At 36.9% G+C, this 20,755-nt stretch overlaps 2 protein-coding genes across 6 annotated transcripts; both read left to right on the top strand.

Annotated features, from left to right (window-relative positions):
- Positions 17–19,211, top strand: LOC105160784 (E3 ubiquitin-protein ligase SHPRH). 5 transcript variants are annotated; one of them, XM_020693189.1, is made up of 20 exons: positions 17–433; positions 515–1,280; positions 1,366–1,620; positions 3,378–3,439; positions 3,698–4,202; positions 5,445–5,645; positions 6,682–6,937; positions 8,686–8,926; positions 9,059–9,228; positions 9,319–9,873; positions 10,273–10,433; positions 11,636–11,852; positions 11,939–12,145; positions 12,990–13,106; positions 13,509–13,751; positions 14,816–15,002; positions 15,742–15,938; positions 16,663–16,814; positions 17,723–17,990; positions 18,689–19,211. In XM_020693189.1, the coding sequence occupies exons 2-20, from the start codon at positions 517–519 to the stop codon at positions 18,935–18,937; spliced, it is 5,007 nt and encodes a 1,668-aa protein (XP_020548848.1). In that variant the 5' UTR covers positions 17–433; positions 515–516; the 3' UTR covers positions 18,938–19,211. The 5 variants fall into 5 exon arrangements, with proteins under 5 accessions (XP_020548848.1, XP_020548849.1, XP_011076570.1 ...); XM_020693190.1 differs by having other exon boundaries at positions 17–259; XM_011078268.2 differs by having other exon boundaries at positions 17–226; positions 515–1,322; positions 1,414–1,620.
- LOC105160786 lies at positions 19,706–20,430 on the top strand. Its single transcript, XM_011078274.2, has one exon. The coding sequence runs from the start codon at positions 19,721–19,723 to the stop codon at positions 20,252–20,254; it is 534 nt and encodes a 177-aa protein (XP_011076576.1). The 5' UTR covers positions 19,706–19,720; the 3' UTR covers positions 20,255–20,430.

Below are 20,755 nucleotides of genomic sequence, written 5' to 3' on the forward strand. Positions count from 1 at the left end.
TATTTTCGTGGAAAAATCGACGAAAACGAAAATGGCTCCTGCCGTAAGCACAACCAATGGGAAAACAAAGCAAAGAATGCAAGAAGAAATTGGCATCAGATATTGTAGACCGACGTAGACACGGTTGCGCCGCCGTAGTTGATAGTACAAACCAACAGACCCGTCTTAGGTTTCGATTCGTGTGAAATTCTAACTCCTTCAGTTGAGTTCTCGGGGGATTTTGAAGGTATTTTTCAAATAAGAACTGGAGAATTCCCAGGTTTTTACTTCTATTCAACCCCTGTTCTTGAACACCACAAATTGCAAATCGTTCTACATATATGTGTAAACATGTATGATTGCTGTCATTGCTATGAGAGCTAAGATGCTTGCAATTCTTGGAATTCATTACTCAAAACTGCATATTGCTGTTGCACACTGTCAGACTATTGAGGTTACTCTTGTTCTGTGTTTAGATTCGTGATTTCGTGTTAGTTTTTGGATTATGCAAGTAAAAGTAGTTTCTTTTGTGTAGTCATGGGTAGAAGGAAGCAAGTTCGGCCACATAGGTCCGGGGGAATACTAGAAAGGCAGTCTTCTGAAGCAGAATTTAAGAAAGATGATGACTCGCAGCCAAGAAAGGCTGACTTGATCGATGTTGAAGAACCCTTTTATGTTGAGGTTGAAAGGTCTAGCTGGGATTCCGAGGAGCATTATGATGTCTCAGAAATTGTTTTGGTGAATTTGATGGTGAATGAGGAGTTTTATGGTTATAAGCTGACTGAGGAGTTATATAGGGACTCAAGGTGCTTCTTGCGGTTTAGGTTGAGTAATGTGAATGAGCATCTTGGTCGTATGAAATTAGGGCATTGGCCAGTTTTGTCTGAAAGTAACACGTGTTTGCAGTTTGTGATGAAATGCACAGCGGAGAGTGGGGAGAGGGATGTTGTGATGGTGTCTGGAGTTATTGATGGGACGGACGAAGGTGTCACAGGTCTTGTTTATTTGTGTAGTTTGAAGTACTTGACAGTTCGGCCAATTTTACGAATTGAGCTCTTGGAGGCCATGCAATCCATACGTATCCGGGTCGAGATTCTGAAGAGTTTGTTTGATGAGTGTGAGTCCCTTCTCGATAATGCAAGGCAGCTCTGGAAACGAAGTATGATGAGTGTTATGGCATGGCTGCGGCCTGAAGTTATGACTTCAGAAGCTAGATATGGATATAGTGTTGTGGAAAACATGGATCTTGATGCACCTGCTATGGCCAATGTTGATTCCTCTGCTTCAAGAATACAAATGAGGTTTGAAGTGTCCAGCTTTTATGAAGCTATTAAGCCGTCAAAGTGAGTATTAATGGATTAAGCTTGCCTTTTATGATGGTTTCAGTTTTGGAGTTCATCTCTACTCAGGGTCACCAATGATTTTTTACAACAGGGAGGCGCCAATGCTGGAGGATCACCTCCCCGACTTGCTTCCTGAACTACGTCCTTACCAGCGTCGTGCAGCTTACTGGATGGTACAACGAGAGAAGGGTGATTTTGCACATTTAGGTGGAGATGAAAGAAGTCAGATCGTTTCTCCTCTATGTATGCCTCTAAATTTGATCGACACCTCTAGAAGAATTTATTACAACCCTTTTAGGTATGTTTCCTCTCAGTATTTGCTGTAAGCAAATTTTTATTTTTAATGTTTTATCTTAGGTAGGAATAGCAAACAACTCTTGATTTTATACTTTAGGTAATTCGTTCAAGCACTTCTCACCCCGAAGTTGTTGAATTCTTATAGACTTGTATTCTTTTTTATCTGATTTCTCTAGTATACATGACTAAGAATTCAATTGCCACATTCATCTGGTTCTGCTAGTTTATTTGCTCAGAGCTCCAGCTGAATCATATTTTTTACTTTCATGCATATTCAATTATCATTGAGCTGTCCTTCATAACTTCTCTTGGAAGAAAACTGAACTCGGTAATGATTCCTTTTGCTATCTCCTCTGAAAATAAATATTGTTAGTAACACGAGGCCACCTGTAGACCTTGATATGAGGATGGGTAGAACATTTACGTAAAAAGATTGAGCAGGTAAGATTTTCAATTTTTAAGTGAATTATCTTGGAGATAATGTTTCTGTGGACACTTGATCCTGTAAATAAATTTTCCATGTACGTGCAGTTATCATTAAAGGCATTAGAGTATAATATTTCTAACATCTAAAATTCACGACCAAAAAGATGTATGCTTCATTTGGATGTTGCATTTGATTTAGATCTGGTCCTGCATAGTCTTTGGACATTCTTATCTTAATACCCCTGGGGCTGGATGAAATTGGCATTTATCATAATAAATTACTTGAGCTGCATTTATGATTTTGCTTCTTGATTTTGTAAAATTGTCTAAGAAAGATCACTAGATAGTCTACTTATTTTCATATCTCTAGTTATCTGTTTTAATCTATAGGCATGCATCTTGACACTCAACGTTGAATTAAGATATTGCAAACTCTTGCGGGAAATTTGCTGAATGTGGGATTATCCTTATAGGTTGTATATATATTGACAGCTACTATGTGGCATACACTCTAGCTTTAGCTGTTATGAGGCTTTTGTTCTGTGTTTTTCCAGGAATATATCGAGGACTGTAATTAAAGTCAGAAAGTGATCCAGTGATACGTCATATAGATAGTTTAATGCTCCTCTGTGGTTGTCCTATTTGTATGAGATTTAAATGATATTCTTCCACTTCAATCATTTAGTTTCTGCTACAAACTACTTATAATTATCTTTAGGGTAAATTACATTTTGCCATCCGAACTATACTTATTTTTACACTTTGCCATCAAAACCTTTTTTCGTGTCAACTTTGCGAAATTTGCACTTTGCCTGACCATTTTTTTATTGATTCTTCTGCCGGAAAAACATCACATGTTGTGCATATGTGAAAAATATCACATCACATAACCCTTAAATATCACATGTGCATTGCATGTGAGTTTTTTTGACAAAAAACTTGGTTAAAAAACAGTTATAAAGGGAAAAGTGCAAAATTATATAAAGTTGAGATCGTAAGTTGACGCAAGAAAAAAAAGTTTAGACGCCAAAGTGTAAAAATGATCATAGTTCGGATGGCAAAATGTAATTAACCCTTATCTTTAATTTTGCATGGTTGCTTGCGGTTTTGCCTATTACTGATTGTACAAGCAAAAACATGAATGATATGTAATTCAAAAGGCAAAAAGAAAAAAAAAAAGAAGAAAGTTACAATATAAAAACCAAAAGAAAACTTTCATATTTTTATGAGGTTAATGATTTCTGTGTTCATCTTTCTTTTGTCTAGTCATGTATCAGAATTCTGATTGCCAAAATAATACATCTGCTAAATGGCTGCTGCATTTTACACCAGTGGAAATGTTTCATTGCACGCGAGCTGCTCCTCATCGTATGTTTCTGGTGGAATTCTTGCTGGTACGTTATCTTTCTCAAGTTCTAGAGTTAGGAATATGAGTTCACACATCTTTGTTTCAGTCATTGAGTTTTCTTTTTCTGGACTTATATTATGAGTGTTCAGTTTTAAACATCTATAGTAAAATTCTCAAGCTAAAATTATACCAGCAGTTACAATGGCTGTTACCCTTTACTGTAAAATCTGGTATTTTTGGTGGAAAATAAGATTAACTGATGGGCTTATCGTTGCTGCTGTTGCATTTCTAATGTCAAACATAGATGAGATGGGCCTTGGGAAAACGATTGAGCTGCTCTCTTGTATTTTTGCTCATCGGATGCCATCATCTGAAGTTGCTGCTGGTTCTTGTAAGACAACGCAAGTCGAAAGGTTTCAAAAGAATAACTTGAAAAGACTGAAAAGGGAGCGGGTTGAGTGCTTATGTGGTGCTGTCACTGAAAGCTACAGGTATAAAGGTTTGTGGGTTCAGTGTGACATTTGTGATGCTTGGCAACATGCAGATTGTGTTGGATATTCAGCAAGAAGAACACCTTCAAAACCTGGGCAAGTTGCTGGAGGAGAAAACTGTCAAGAGAACTCAGTTGGCCGCCCAAGGAAGTATACAAAGAGAAATAATGATACTAAAATAGTTGAGATGGACGGAGAGTATATATGTCAGACGTGCTCCGCGCTGATCCAGGTCACAGAATCTCCAATTGCTTCTGGTGCAACTCTTATTGTTTGTCCAACTCCTATATTGCTCCAGTGGCATGCTGAAATTCTCCGGTAACTCTTTTATGCTTTTGTAGTGCATTTATTTGAAGTCTGTTGAACCTAGCTGCTTATCGTGACTTGTGGATATAATGTAAACATGTAGGCTTGCATTGGTGCTACCGGCATTCTTTATGAAAACACGACACAGTGTCACCACGAGCTAATATTATCAAAAAAATAGAAGTTACTATGTAAAGGAATTTCTTCAGTGTACGTATGGGATATTTCTGTTATTGGCTAAAAGCTACTCATTGTGTTGCATCCCCCATCATGTGTATGGCTACAAACTGCCTGAGTTCTTGGATTAATGAAAGCTGTGTTTTTCCATTTGTGCACTGGTTAAGAAAAATTCTATTTAATTTCTCTTTTGGGTTAAATGGCAGTGACTAGCATAGGATATTGCGATGTGTCAAATGACACTATGTTTCATTGTGATTTTGGAAATCTTTTCAACAGATCCTATTTATATTTATGTACATGCTAAACAAGTTTGTTTCTGGTATTGTCTTTCTCATCACCTGATTGCGATATTTGGTAATGTGCTTAATCTAGGTTTATCCACTTTTTAAACTTGAAGATTGGGCTTTAACCTTCAGTATATCTGCCTTTTCCTGTTTTCACAATTCCATGCGATTGTTCCTATAGGTTTGGATGAAATTCAATTTCTAAGATAACTTATTTGTAGTTTATATTTATTGGAAGCCATACTCCTGAAAGTGATGTACTTTGAGTCAGTTATGAACCTTACATGAGAGTATCCCATACATGGGAGCTGCCTGGGATGTTTCCTCCATTGATTTTGCATCTCTTTGATGTAATTTTCTGTTCCACAAAATCCTAGTCAACCTATTCTGTTTTGAAGTTCCTTACTGAAAAATAAGGCTATTTGATAACTGCAAATATTGAATCTCGTTCTTGTTAAAATGTATATTTTCTTCATGCTAGGTGTTGTAATCTGTCTAGTATTCCAAAAATGTTTGGAGTGTGGACTTTTGCAATTAGTGAGTCCGTATAGAAATTGTTCAGATGGAGAGCAGTAGGTTTTCCTTGGAATGAATGGTTCCTACGACTATAAATGGATCTTATGTGAAAAGAAATTTGGGATATGAAAAATGTGTAACTTTCTGAAGAACCCAATTCCATTGGTCAGCTGCAAAATAAAAATTGATTATTCTGTTTTTCTGTTTGTTTCCTTCCTCGTGTGGTTACACTTCTGTTATGTGCTTATTCTGTTGTGTTTCATTGCCTCAACAGTCATACAAATCCTGGGTCATTGAGAATATGTGTTTATGGGGGAGTTAGACATACTTCCTTCTCCGATGAACCAGTTACTGACATCGATGAACTTCTAAGTGCTGACATTGTCTTGACAACTTACGATGTGCTTAAAGAGGATTTACCACATGATTCTGAGAGACATGAAGGGGATCGCCGCATTATGAGATACAAGAAGAGGTAATTTTTGGTGTAATTTGGAGTGATTTTTCCTTTTGGGTAAATTGGAGGTTACAGGTCTATTTTGTCTCACACACCATTTTACAAAATATTCTGTGAACAATTCATTTCCCTTGTAGGCACTATCAGATAAGTGATTTTATTGAATAGATGCTATTAGTAAGAATGGGAGGAAACAAATGACAATTAGCCGTACTATCCTACTGACTACAATAATTTCAAGGCAATAGGTTCCAGTAAAAGACAATAGTTTCAAGTAAGATGGAAGTATATGGTGTATGCTCATCCTGGAAAAGTAATAGAATGTTATTTGTCCCCTTTACATCTAGATCAACTACAAAAATAGACTGGTCTGCTGTTACATCGTGGAAGCCAATATCCCGTGGCATGTTAGCAAATTGATCGATAGCATGATTTCCTATTTTCCTCCAGGAGAAGACCGACATGCTTCCTTCCCGTAACTCTTTGCACACAATTTGGTTGTCTGTAGGTTGATGATAGTCCATGTTCTATTGAAAAGGAAAAAAAGAACAACACACTTCAATGGTGACATAAACAACAATAGGGGATGTTCACAAATTCACAGTAAAAACAACTGTTTTGATCTGAAACAAGTTCTCAACTTCAGGGTAGAAAGACAAATGAGAGATCCTTTTACCCTTTTTGCTTGGTTTTCTTTCTTTCTTTTTCCTTCTTTTCCTTTTTCAATATCTTTAGTTCTTCCTGCCTGATGACCAAAGACTGCAAATCCTATATCTAACCTTTGGTTGAGTAGGCTTGACTTTTTTCTTAGAACTCCTGCTGTTCATTTGTTGCTTGGAGCTGTTATTGAAGATGTGAGCCTCTCTTAGCAATATATAATACTCACTCTGGAGAGAATAGCTTTTTGAGTACATAAATATTTAGCAGGTTGCATTTTGCTATTGATTTTCAGTTTGGGGACTAGAAATGAAGAATTCCTTCCTCTACTCAAGATTGCAGAGCTTTGGTGTTAAGCATCTTGTTGATTGTGATATTTACTGGCTTCACGTCGCAGATACCCAGTTGTTCCAACTCTTCTAACCAGAGTGTTTTGGTGGAGAATATGTTTGGATGAAGCTCAAATGGTGGAGGGTAATGCTGCTGCAGCAACTGAATTGGCACTGCGTCTACATGCTAAACATCGCTGGTGTATAACAGGGACTCCCATACAACGGAAACTCGATGACCTATATGGACTTTTGAGATTTCTTCAGTCAAGTCCATTTGATGTTCTACGATGGTGGACTGATGTTATTTCTAATCCATATGAGGTATGCAAATATTACAATGGGGATTCTTCTTAACATGAAAATTTGGAATATAGGTTAATGCTGTAACTGGTCACTGTCCTTAGTGCTTGCACACTTTTTGACAAACAGAGTAGATAATGTGCCAGATACTGTGCACACGCATATATAGTTCTCTGATTAACCATAGCAAATGTTGGAAAAGGTCATCCAGTTAGTAATTGCTTACCGTGTCAGTAGCAAGCATCTCACATTCATTATCTTATGAGAATTGTGAATACTAGTGGTTTGAGCTTTTAATGGATGTTGAATGACCACCCATCTAAAAGTTTAAGCAGGAAGGAGAATCATTTAATATTTAATATGTCTAAGACTCCCTTCACGTGCAGATGATATTCTTCGGGTGGCGGGTGAGATTCAAATCTAGAACGTCTTGATTGGCCTAATTCTCATATCGTGTTGAATGACCATTGAATCTACAAGTTTAACATCAAGTTTAAGATGTTAGAGGAGCACGATGAATTAAAGTACTTATTGAATGTAAAAGATGTTATTTATATGGGAAAAATATTTCTGATATGATATATATATATATGGGACCTTATTTGCTAACAAAACTTCTGTTTTATTCTCTAATAAAACATTGTTAAAATCCAGTTGTTCAGCCTCGCATATTGGGAGCTGTAGAAATCAATAGAGTTGGTAACCCCATTGACTTCGAGATTCCAGTTTAGCCTATAGTGGATAATAGCTTGGCATGCAGTAAATCTGTCTTGGTAAGCAGAAGAATTCATCATTTTAACCTATTTACTACTAGAATGGGACATTCTTCAACACTTGGGGTGTCAAGAAACATATATGCAATCTCTAATAAATTGTGCCTCGAGCATTTCTGATGAGAAAGCAGTAATTTTTTAAAAATCAGAACCCGTAACATCATCTCAACTCCTGCCACCATGATGTTATGATGCAAAATCTTACTTCACAGAATGATCTGCACCAGTCTTACTTGTTGGACGCTGTCCCAGTTAAACCCAAAGCCAGCTGTTATCCAACTTTCATAATATTCTACATGTGTATTATGGATCATATGAGATACAACTGGGACATTCTTGGGTGCAGTAATCTCGAATTATTAACTTAAGAGACATGTCTTAATCAAATTTTTTACAAGAAATACCTAACTGTTGACCTACTAAAAAGAAGATGTCTTTCTGCACATGCTTGTTCTTTCTATGGTTGCCACTACAAATTTCATCTGGATGGGGACAAAGGTAAGTCGCACTTTGAGAACTGAACTGAAAAAGATAGAAACATGAAGGATTTGGAATGAGGACACGATGCACTGGCTATGTAGGGTTGAGGGTGAATGTGGTGGGTCATAGCTTTGTTACAGTGGGATGTGAAGAGGTCATGAGGTTAGTGGTGGTCAAGAGGAGGTGGTTGGTGTAGGAGATACGCCAAAGTGTAATGATCAGAAACAAAGGAAAGGAAACTATTGGCGTAAGAAAATTAGGAGCAAAGTTGCCATTGGAAAAACAGCAGATGGTGTTCTTTCCCAATCACCTCTATCAGATTGGTTGTACATAATTCTAATAACACTCAAAATCCATCAATGATTTGGAGGGCTTGAATTTAGCTTACATGTTATATATGCTTGTTCTATGGGCCTACGATTGTGCTTTGTTGTGGTTTTGATCTTATGAACATTATGTGACTGGTGTAAAAATTCTGATGTGTATTTTGCTTGGTTTTCTCTCTCCATTTTGCAGAAGGGAGATGTAGCAGCAATGACTTTCACGCATAACTTCTTTAAACAACTTATGTGGCGCTCCTCAAAAGCACATGTTTGGGATGAGTTACAACTTCCTCCTCAGGAGGAATGTGTATTTTGGCTTTCTCTGTCACCAATTGAAGAGCACTTCTATCAGAGGCAACATGAAACTTGTGTGGATGATGCCAGGGAAGTGATTGAAGGCTTTAAGGATGATGTTAGTAAGAAACAAGCAGCAGGTGTTCAATAATTCTATTATTTATCATCTGATTTACCATTTGGATGAGCCAAATAAGATGTAAAATAATCTCTTTATGCCGAAATTTCCTCCTTCAAAGTTTGAAATTACTGATCACAAAATTCTTATACAGATTCCATGTCATCTGACACTTCATCTGGACCTTATATCACCAATATGGAGGCTGCAAAGCTGTTCAACTCTCTCCTAAAGCTTCGTCAAGCCTGCTGCCATCCTCAAGTTGGAAGTTCTGGTTTACGTTCCTTGCAGAAGTCTCCCTTGACCATGGAAGAGATATTATCGGTGGGTTTAGTATGAGTGCAAAATCATTTTGGTCAAGGGCTTTGCCTACTTCATTTTACTTGTCTGTTAATTACAATCTTCTTTCTGCAGGTTCTTATTGGCAAGACAAAGGTAGAAGGCGAGGACGCCCTTAGGAAATTAGTTGTTGCATTGAATGGACTTGCTGGTATAGCTATCATCAAGCAAGATTTTCCTGGAGCTGTATCATTGTATAAAGAGGCATTGGACTTGGTTGAAGAGCACTCTTGTGATTTCCGCTTGGATCCCTTGTTGAACATTCACATTCATTATAATCTTGCTGAAGTATTGCCACTCACTGACAAAAGCTTACAACAGATGTCCGTTTCAGGGAGCTCTGAAAACTTGCCCTCTGGAATTTGTAATATGGACGAAAAAGATGATCATGCTAGGAGAAGAAAAGAAAGGATTAGATATGATCCCAGTCCTAAAATAATTTCTGATAATTCAATTTGCCTTCCGTCATGCTTGTTGAGAATCGGTGACTCAAGCTCTGATATTCAGCCACATGCATCAACAGTCCAACGTTTGAGGGCTGCATGCGAAGATCTAAAACAGAAGTTCTTGTCAGTATTTACTTCAAAGTTATCCCTTGCTCAACAAGAGTTCACAAAATCATATGAACAGGTTTGCTGGTTCCAAGCTGTCTCAAATCATACTAATTCATGTTAAAGATTTTATTCTATATTCTTCTCCTGTTTGTTCGATGTATATTTGTTTCTCGTAAAGATGGTGCGAAATTCTTCTCTTATTTCATTCATCATGCCTGATTTCTCATGCTTTACACATGCAGTACATACTTTTGTATTTAGGACAAAATTAAGCATATTATAATGAAATAGTGTTACACAACTTCAATCTTAGAGTTATATTGCATGCACTTCCTATATTTTGTGATGTTTCGTTAAAGTTAGTGTATATTGCTGAACACTAATCATTCTCTTGAATTTTCATTCCTGTTTTATCGTGGGCCTTTGAGTGTTACTATTGTTGGTTTCTCTCAACTGATTCCCCCCCCCCCTGAAGGTATGTGATGCTTTTATCAAAAGGAAAAATCTGCATACAACTTGGTGGTTAGATGCCCTTCATTACATTGAACAAAATAAGGATTCATCTAGTGTGCTGATCCAAAAGTTAGGAGAAGCTCTTTCTGGTAATTGGAACAAGAAATCCAGAATTCCTGCCAGGTGAGTGATGGTTTCACTTCCTGGTTTTCAAGTACTTTAATTATAAGTAATTTGGTTGTGCAAGTTTTCTTTGCCGTCGTATTTTGTTAAGTCAGAAAAAGGTTGCTTTGAGAATGTATGTTTGGTGGCTTGAATTCTAAAATTAACTTAGAAACATCTTCGAGAACATTAGGTACTTGTGATGAAGGATGAGGAATTTGTAAAAGGGATTGGTCTGGATTTGTCTGTGTCATTAACTTAAGTGGGTAGGCTTTTGTACTTATCTGCTTATCTGTGACTAGTCTATTCGAGTGGTTAGATATTTATCTGAAGCAGAATATAGCTGTGCGCAACTGGAGGGTTTGAACTGCTATGTTTTTTACCTGAAGTTTGCTGTTTCTAATTTGGATTGTCAGCTAATTGACCTAATTGCAAAGAAGCAAGCAGAAATCCAGTAGACTCAACAGGGAAATGGGGGAAAAAAAGAATGGAACAAATGAAAATAAATTGCCACAAAATCATTTTGACAAGATATTGGATGTTGAAGCTCATTAAACTATTGAATAGTTGAAAATCTTTAAAAATACCTGTCTCATTTGTCTAGAAATTATTTTATCAGGAGCTTTTATGGCTTCAAGCTAAGTCACTTGATTAACAAACAGTTGTATCTGATGTGAATACCTACTGAGATAATATGAAGTCCTATGCAATTAAACTCGAGCTTAAATTGGCCTTTGCACTTTCTTTCTCCTTTTCCTTTTTGATCAAAGTTGAAGTTAAGACTCCACTTACTGCCATATACACAAGTCGTCTATGTGAATAAACAAATGTAACTGAAGTGCCATGGCCTCTTGGGCAGATTAGAGGTAACATGCTGAGAGAATATCAGTTCGTATGCAATTAGAATTTAAGTTTAAATTCGCCCTTACACTTTTCTTTTTTCTGATTAAAGTTGAACATAAGACTCCCTTTATTACCATTTACCCATGCATGAGTTATCTACATGAAAAACAAATGCAATCTAAGTACCCTTGTTGCTTTAGCTGCTCAGAGCTAAATAATACTTGCCTGGCTCTGTTGTTTTCTCAATCATCAAGCAGAACGGCACCTAAATGACTTGAAAATCTTACTGTTAATGGATAAGTCATTTCTTTTTTAGTGATAATTAGAACTACTGCTGGTTGATTTCCTCGTTGCAAATTTATTTACTGTGTTTCAAGCAGCTTCCGCAGCATAACAGCTCTAAAATACTACATTCAAACTGGTTTGGATGCTCTGGAAGAGTCAAGAAGAACTTTACTTGATAGACTCTTGGAAATTGACCAGACAATGGAAAATCCTAGGGAGGTGGATATTGCACGTGTGAGATACTGTAAAAAGTGCAATTCTAACCATGATGGTCCTGCATGTACCCATTGTGAGTTGGATGAAGTATTTCAGGTAAGTATGACTTGCCTCCTTTTGCATTGTTTATATGAGAAAAGAAAAGAAGAAGGAACTTGCTTTATAGAATCTCCTCTGACCAGGCTTATGAAGCTAGGCTCTTTCGCCTTAACAAAAGCACTAATGGAGAGGCGATTACATCTGCTGAAGAGGCAGTGAACCTCCAAAAGAAGAAGTCTGCTCTGAATCATTTTTATTGGAATTTGTCACGGGAAGACAAAACTTCAACGTTGTCTGCTTCTGACGACAAAGATAATGGAAAGAAGAGGGATGTAGGGGAGAAAGTGACGGTGCGTTTTTGCATCATACTCTTTTCCAAACTTATGCGTGCTCTGTGGATCTTCAGAAATTCATGAACTATTCTATCAGAATCTCGAGAGTATCTTACCATTATGTTCCTTTTTGTTTGTATGTTTACTATGTTAATACCTATGTAGTTGTTTTTTTATCATGCTAGTTAATTTGGTGTTGCTATCCTACTCACTTTGCTAGTTGTAGATGATTTTACTAGTTACTGATTAGTAATGAAACTTTGAGGTTTTACTTTTACATTTCTTTAATCTTGTTTTTTCATTTTCAAATCTGTGGTGGAGATGTGTGCTTGATGCCATATAAGCATCCTAAGTAATTTTGATAGACTCAAATTGCTTATTTTATTCTTTTGTTATCACAATTTTGTTTGATTCATTTATTCTATGGTGGCTCTTGCGCGGAGTGGTAGGGGTAAGAGTTATTGTTGAAGCTGCTAGGGTTGCAACTCTTCTTTGTGTCTGAACTGAAGAGAAAACAAGTGTTCATTCATAACTCAACACTCACTGCTGACTATTGGTTACTAGTTCTATCCTTTCTCCCCCCAACAGAATCCATTTTGTCCATCGTCCTAAAAAGATTATCCACTTGTACTGTTGTTGAAGAAGTACATTATACGCAGTTGATACTCAAATATTACAAGTAATATACTTAATATCCTACTTTTTCAAAGCTCTTCAAAAGCTTTGTTACAACTGAAATGGTCTATTCCGACATGAATGATGAATCTACATTGCTACTTTGGATGTATTATTTGTCAGATGATGGCATTGTGTGTAATGATGCATATTATGAGCTAAGTTGTACAAGTGAATTGGGTTGCAGGTCTCAAAGTCACCCTCTGATTTGGAAATTGTGCTGACAATAATCAGAAACAACTCCAGGGGATACTTAGAAAGAGAGATAATTTCAGCAGCCAGAAAGCAGCTTGAACTTCTTGAAGTATGCAAAACATAATTCTCTGGTCTTTCCATGATTGCATGTGGAGTTAAACTTATAATGTATGTTGAGTATCCATATCAAAACACTTGAGCTGTTATAGGGGACAGATATTTGATATCTTAACAATGTGGTTTTAGCTTCTTCACTGAATTTTGTTTTGAAGTATGAATGACTTTTAGTTAATTCTGGAACTTGATTCTGCATAACTTTACATCAGCACATTTTCTTGTAAGTACGTCATATTCTTTCATTTTATTCCCTTCACTTATGAACTGGGACTTGTTTCCTATCGTGCGGACAAAATAAACTTATGTTGAACATAAATGCATATTTCCATCTCATTTTGGTTAGGAAACACATCTCTGCCTCTCTTTCTAAATCTGCATTTTATTGAATACTCAGGCAATGCGCAAGGAGTATGCCCAAGCAAGGTCTTTGGCAATCGCTCAGGCGCATGTTTTGCGTGCTCATGATGAAATAAAGATGGCAACCTCGAGATTACGCCTTAGAGAAAACGAGGATGATAAATCTATTGATGCTTTGAGTCCAGAAGAGTTAGATATAGCTAGTGTTGAAAATTCTAGTGAAAAGTTTCTGGCGCTGGATTCCTTGTCACGTATAAAAGGACAACTTCGCTATTTGAAGGTAATAAAAAAAACCCTCAATTCTGGCAGCATATTCAGTATTCTAGGTTTTTTCTTAGACATACATTGATGTTTGACTTCATAAAATGAAATTACTGTTACTATGATTTCTTTGTGGCCGCATAAGTGCTATTCCCATCTGAGTCCACCACATTAGATAATGGACTGATGCCCTCAAGTTTGTCTTACATCTCTGTTATGTATAGAAAATGGGTTGCAGAAACTTTTACTATAGAAATTCATTTCCATCGAAAAAGCTTCATCATCATTTCTCTTTGTTTAATGAAATAATATTCAAAAGGTGAATGCATATTCAGCTCGAATGCCAGGAGCAGCTTTTGCCTGCTACATGTTTGCTGAAGGTGAATTCTGCCCCTAATTTTATTTGGTATCTCCACTCCTATGGTCTTCTCTGTTAATTGCATGCTTCATTAGTTTAAGTGGTCAGCATAACGGAGTTCCATTAGAATTTATTTTGCCATTACTGTGGAAGAGGAGAGAACAAGAATGGACTGGTGTAATTCATGTAGAATGATTAGCTCAAAACATGATGAATTTATGCAGTTTAGGCTTTCTTGTCGTGAACAAACAGGAGCCTGAGGAGAAATCTAGATGATATGGTGGGTGATGATTTTTCTCAAAGAGGGAGGAGAAAAGGAAGTTGTAAATATACTATATTTTAGTATTTAAAATTGTTATAGTCTTTACATAACCAAATGTTGCCATCTCTTTAATATGAACTTGTTAAATTATGATGATTTCAGTATATTCCTTTATTACTAAATAATCCATCTAGGCAGGTATGGATCCATGCTTATAACAATGGATAGAGGGAAAGGGAATAATTTCTCTTGATCATGTATGGACTTGAACCAGTGCTCAGGCAAGATGCTTTGTACTCTAGGTCATGTAGTCATAAAGGTTCATTGCATCTATATTAAATCCATAAGAAAACAGCATCATGTGTTGTGGCCATTGGAGAAGTCCTCGCGGTGATTGGAGTTTTTTCTATTTGTGACAATAAACTGTTATCTAAGTTGCTGATAGTCACTTATTTTGTGCCAGGGTTTGGTACAATCTAATCAAAACATGAAATCGGAAAGCTTCGATGCTTCAACAGTAACTGAAGTGGCAGCGGTCTCAGCAAATGGATGCATAGCTAAAGCAGATGCAGAATCATGCCCGGTTTGTCACGAGCAGCTTGGTAATCAGAAAATGGTTTTTCAATGTGGACATGTCACATGCTGTAAATGTAAGTCTTCATCAGTCTTCTCTTGCACATTGTATATGAAATGATGGTACTTGTTGTGTATGTCTCTCATTTCTAATATCTCGAAACATGTATAGAAGAGCCAACATATTAAGTACTTCAGTACTTATATCTTCTGGTAAGCTTTCTGCAAATTTAGTGCCCCAATGATGTTGTATGGTAGTGCCCATATGAGGGAGGGAGAGTTAGAGAGAACAAAAAGGGAGACAGAATAAAAGGTTTGTAATCCTATGCCAAAACCAATTAAATACCTGAACTTATCAACATTTATAAGCCTATGTTTTGCCAATGAAAAGTAGCGAGTACACAAGTGCCTAAAGGACATTGTTGTAATTAATCATGTTTTATCTTTTATTATTCTTATTTTTTTTAAAGTTAAGAAGTTTGGTCACTTCATATCTATTGTTCACGATTTTGGGTGGAGAAACTTGGTAGAAGATTTCTGTCAAAAGAGGGAGGGATACTAGTCAGTAATCACTAACCATTCCTTTTTATAAAAAGTCTAGAAATGAAAGTAATCACTTAAGCTTAAATCTTTTTCTCTTTAATATTAGAAAAGAGAACATGATGTTCAAGATTTTTTGTTGATTGAGAGTATAAGGAGATATGCTTATTCAATGTCAGTGTTGTCAAGTTTGCCAACTGTCTGTTGGCTTCAGTTGCTTTTGTGCTTAGTAATGCTTATATACTTGAAATGGACATAACAAAAATTCTGTTCCAGGTTTGTTTGCAATGACTGAGAGAGCACGGATTCCACCTGGAAAATTCCATAATAATGATAGGATAATATGCCCAACATGCCGGAGACCAACTGATTTTGGAAATATAGCACTTGCGGATGATAGACAAAATGAATCATGCGGCACTTATGACAGATCTGAATCTTCAATAATTGTCCAAGGTTCATATAGTACAAAGGTAAATCTCATTTACAATTGAATTAATGATTTAAAAGACCAGCATGCCTATTTCAATACACATTCCCTTGAGTATGTTCCGGTTTTGCCTCGCGATAGCCAGTTTCTTTTTAGTTGGTTCTAATGTGTGATTGTACTTTTCAATCAATCAAGTCCTCCTGCTGATATTTTAATCAAAATGGAATCCTTAGATATAATGTGTAAAAGTAACTGGGCAATCAACTATAGATATTTATGTTTGTATGTAGTTATGGATGTGTGTGTGCATCCATATGTAGGGTTAATCGCACTAGACCCCTTCCAAAAAAGTAAAATATAATTGTACTATCTTGGGGGAATTAACCCTTTGTATGTATGCGATGCATTATGCCTATGTATAAATGTAACTAATGACAAGATGACATATTTTCCTCTCACATTAATCAACAAAGCCGTGAGTGAGGGACACCACTTGCATATAGATCAAAATGGACGAGTATCTAATTCTTGCCTCCATTTTCGTTTCATTTCTTATGCGTGCGGTATTAGTTACATAAGCATAGGAAAGCACCAAGGTTTATGAAACTAACTAGGAATAAAGATATTAACTATTTAAGTAATGCCTTATCTTTGGACACAATATTAATAACTAATACTTCAAGTGTTGGTCTTACTTTCCTTTTTTTTGTTTATTGGTCATGAATCCTAACAGTTGCCTTTTTTGTCAATTGCTTGGCGCTTTGAAGATTGAAGCAGTGACAAGGAGAATATTATGGATTAAATCTACGGATCCCAAGGCAAAGATTCTTGTTTTTTCCAGTTGGAATGATGTCCTTGATGTGTTACAACATGCCTTCATTGCTAATAACATAAGCTACATCAGGATGAAAGGAGGAAGGTTGGTGCTTGTTTGTGTGAACATTGTAAGAAATGTGTGTGTGTGTGTGTGTGTTTCTCTCTTTTCTTTTCTTCCTTTTTTTTTTTGGGGGGGGGGGGGGGGGTTTATGCAAGTTATTTTAACCTAGTTAGCTAATACTGTCGTATGTTTAAGCTATCTTCTTGGATTTCTGAAGATCAAATGCAAATTTTGCTTCTCCATTTGGTGTTGGACTAAACTGTATTGATATTAAGAGTTAATCAAATTGTTCTCCAATATGTCACACGTTTCTTGATCACCACGGGATTCACAGTATAAGAAAGAATTGGTCAACACTAGCACACTCATAAACATGTATGTTATGACTGGTTGGACCTTGAGTACACACCAATGGGAATCATATACAGCAAGTTAGAGATTTCTGAAGTCATTTAATCTTCTCCTAACAAGAAAAGTTCACTGAAAATTTAACTTTGTGGTATTCTCTGTAGAATTTCATCCATAATGATGCATGCTAATTTATTTTCAGTTTCTTGCTAGATCGTGTTTGATATCTGGTGCAGATGAATTCACTTTGTTGGCTTTTAAAAATCTACTCACGCTCAAATTGGATGATCTAACTTTAATGCTCACTGCCAAGATCCTGTGTCCATTTGATGTGACATTTGTGTTACAATTTTAATTTTGTGGCGCTAGACATATACATTTACAAACAAATGTTGCAGTTGGGACGCTAGTTTGACAGCACACCGAAAAGAAACAGGAAAAAATGTCTCAGCAGTCTTTGTCATATATAGAATAGGCTCATAAAATTCTAGATGAAACTAGATGCAGTTCACTTCTGATGCACAGATCATGATGTAATAAATCAAACAAGAATGTTCTCAATATGGATTGTCATTTTAATTCATCTCGGTATCACTCTGTAGGAAATCACAAATTGCCATCAGCCACTTCAGGGGACAACAGAAGAGCAATGCTAAAGAGAGCAGTAAGACCACAGAAGATAAAGCAGACACGAATTCTCCCCAGGTACTATTGCTCTTAATTCAACATGGAGCCAATGGGCTAAATCTTTTGGAGGCTCAGCATGTCATTCTAGTGGAGCCACTTCTGAATCCAGCAGCTGAAGCACAAGCGGTTGGCAGGGTGCACCGAATTGGACAGCAGCATAAAACACTCGTTCATCGTTTTATAGTACGTAAATCCTATACAAATTTTATGTTTGTATACTCTTAACAATTTGTAAAAGGCCTGACGACAACCCAAGTTTGGTACTTTGCGGAGTCATTGTCTCAGACACATCACATGTCCCTTCTACATGTGACATACCTCCTCCACAAGCTGTGAGCCCACCACAAAGCTCGTGTAGTTTTATTCATTCTATTGCAGATCTTATAACAGCTTATTAAAACGCTTACGCCCTTGTAGCCTTTCTGCTTTTTCACGAAAATGGATTTTGTCAACTTCTACAGTAAAATCTCTTGCTTTTAGGCATATACTTACATGCAAATTGGTGATGCTTTTATGAGATGTTGGTGTTTGCTCTAGACTAAGAGTGTTGGTGGTGCTTTTTGAGGGACAGTTGTGCTAGTTTTCTGTAATACTTCAGACAAGTTAAGTAGGTTCTTACCTTAAATGTCGTTTGTTAATTGATCACGGCATGACTATACTATGTGAGATCTGGATTCCTCATCTTCCTCGCCCCTCAGTTCTCATTTTGTATTACCCAAAGACTCTTAGAGAAGTGGTCTGCCCCTATGCTGGTAACTTCTTGTGGATATGATAGAAGTTGAACCCACTCCATAAACTTGCATGGACAAATTTCGGAAAATGATTGATACACAAATATCCTTTCTGTTATTGTACTAATGTCTTATTTTTCTCATGGACAGGTGAAAGATACAGTCGAGGAAAGCATATACAAAATGAACAAGAGTAGGAATACGAGTTCATTTATAAGTGGGAACAGAAAGAACCAAGATCAGCCTTGCTTGACACTCAGGGACGTCGAGTCCTTATTCAGAGTAGCACCTGGCACCATTGCAGAGGATCGAACGCCTACTGGAAGCTTGAGAGATCTGCCACCTTCCATAGCTGCTGCGATTGCTGCTGAAAGAAGATTAATGGAAGGGGAAAAATAACAGTAGTACAAGCGGGACGGAGAGCATCCCACAATCCAGACCAGGAAAATACTTGCCTACAGTGATCTACACCGGATGTTTAACACCAAACAGTGACGACTGCGCTAGGTCAGCACACCGTGGATCCGACCACCAATGTGGCATCTTTTTCACCGTTTGGTTGGCAGAACAAATAAGCAAGTTTAGTTTGTATATATATATTAGGACATACGTTTCACATTCTTTTTGTAGATTTAAATGAGTTATATATTTAAACCAAAATAATTTTATTGTATTGAAAGCTTCCATCTCTCTCTCTCTCATAAGCTTCTTGAATCATGATAATTCTTTTGCAACTTGTGTCCCTCACTAAACTCGAGATTGTAAAAGCTTCTAGACTCTAACTCAAGCTCATTTTTTGATGATTTTCTTGGTAAAAAGTATTAAAAGGGTACTTTCCTCAACTTTGGACGTGAAATTTTAATAAAGAGAAATCAGTATCATTTGGACTCGATCATGGCATTGTCGTATTATAAGAATCTTATTCAGAGGCGTCTCTAAATTGGCTTCTGATAATCTTTAGCCAAAAATAGTTAAATCCATAGCAAATTCGGACACAAAGGATGCCACTCTTGAAATCTCACCCATTACGTCACGCATGAAAACGATCCATTCCCATATGAAAGCAACGTGGTCTCAACACTCTGGGGCGCGTGCCACTCAATCTAGCAAGTAGGAGGAAACATACGATGCCACGTGTCACGAACCCATTTCACCTTCATCCCCCATACCAACCCTATATATATGGGGTTTGGGTGGTTGTGTAGAGTGCCTATCCTACCTAGAATCATCAAACCATCCCCATTTGACTGGATCCCATATCTGTATTCTTCAAGAATCTCTGGTCAGACGAGAATGGAAGCAGCAGTTTCCCATGTCAAAGCTGTCTCACCTCCATCTATCTATAGAACCAAAATCTTGTTTTCTTGTCCTTGTATTGTCTCCTTTCCAGTTCAAGATCATCAAACTTTCCTGCAGAAACAGGGAGTCGTGAGCTGTGGGCGGTTACACAAACTGAAGTGTGCTAAAGAGGGTTCAGTATCAGAAGTGGAGAAGCAACTGATGATGGAGGAAGAGGAGTTGATTGGGATAAGGAAACTGAACGACAAGTGCAAAGGGATTAGTGGGATAGTTGAGCTGCTGGAGTGCTTGGAAAGAGAAGCAATAATGGGGGAAGATGAGGGAAGAGAGCCCACTGACTACAACAGGAGGGCGCAGATTTTTGACAAGAGTTCCAGAGTTTTCCAGGCGCTTAAACAGAGCACTTCTGCTCATTAACTCTTAATTAGTTTTCTTCTCTTCTGTCTGTGTGCTTCACGTGTATGATTTGATGCAAGATGTGTTGGTTTTCAGGTCAAGTAGCCTGTAATAGTGGAATATGTGGATAATGTGTAACTGTAATTTCGTCTTTGCCTACAAGAAGAAGCGGTTCAACTCCAGCTTTCTATGTGTTACCTGCCTGTTCGTTTGTGTTTTCATTTTCCGTTTTGAAACAATAATTAAAACAAAAACATATTTATTTATACACATTTAATTGAAAATATATTCATTTAATATAAGAAACAATTTTATTAACTAATTCAAACATATTCCCCGTTAAATAAAAATCAAAAACACATTTTCTTTGGAAACTGAGAATGAAAACACAATTAATTGTTTTGAGCTCTCAGGAACTGAAAGGTCAAAACCAGGAACTGAAAGGTCAAAACACACAAAGTTACATAAATAATATATATATATATATATATATTTAACATAAAGGTTGTCCAACATATTTGC

The sequence above is a fragment of the Sesamum indicum genome, linkage group LG4 (genome assembly GCF_000512975.1).
Source record: "Sesamum indicum cultivar Zhongzhi No. 13 linkage group LG4, S_indicum_v1.0, whole genome shotgun sequence".
Taxonomy (NCBI): Eukaryota; Viridiplantae; Streptophyta; class Magnoliopsida; order Lamiales; family Pedaliaceae; genus Sesamum; species Sesamum indicum.

Bases quoted from the DNA above. Each gene is read 5' to 3' on its own strand.
- LOC105160784 (XM_020693189.1), top strand. From the start codon at position 517: ATGGGTAGAAGGAAGCAAGTTCGGCCACATAGGTCCGGGGGAATACTA. The intron at 6,938-8,685 runs GTATGCAAATAT...TCCATTTTGCAG, and splicing joins TTATTTCTAATCCATATGAG to AAGGGAGATGTAGCAGCAAT. The intron at 9,229-9,318 runs GTGGGTTTAGTA...TTCTTTCTGCAG, and splicing joins CCATGGAAGAGATATTATCG to GTTCTTATTGGCAAGACAAA.
- LOC105160786 (XM_011078274.2), top strand. From the start codon at position 19,721: ATGGGGTTTGGGTGGTTGTGTAGAGTGCCTATCCTACCTAGAATCATC.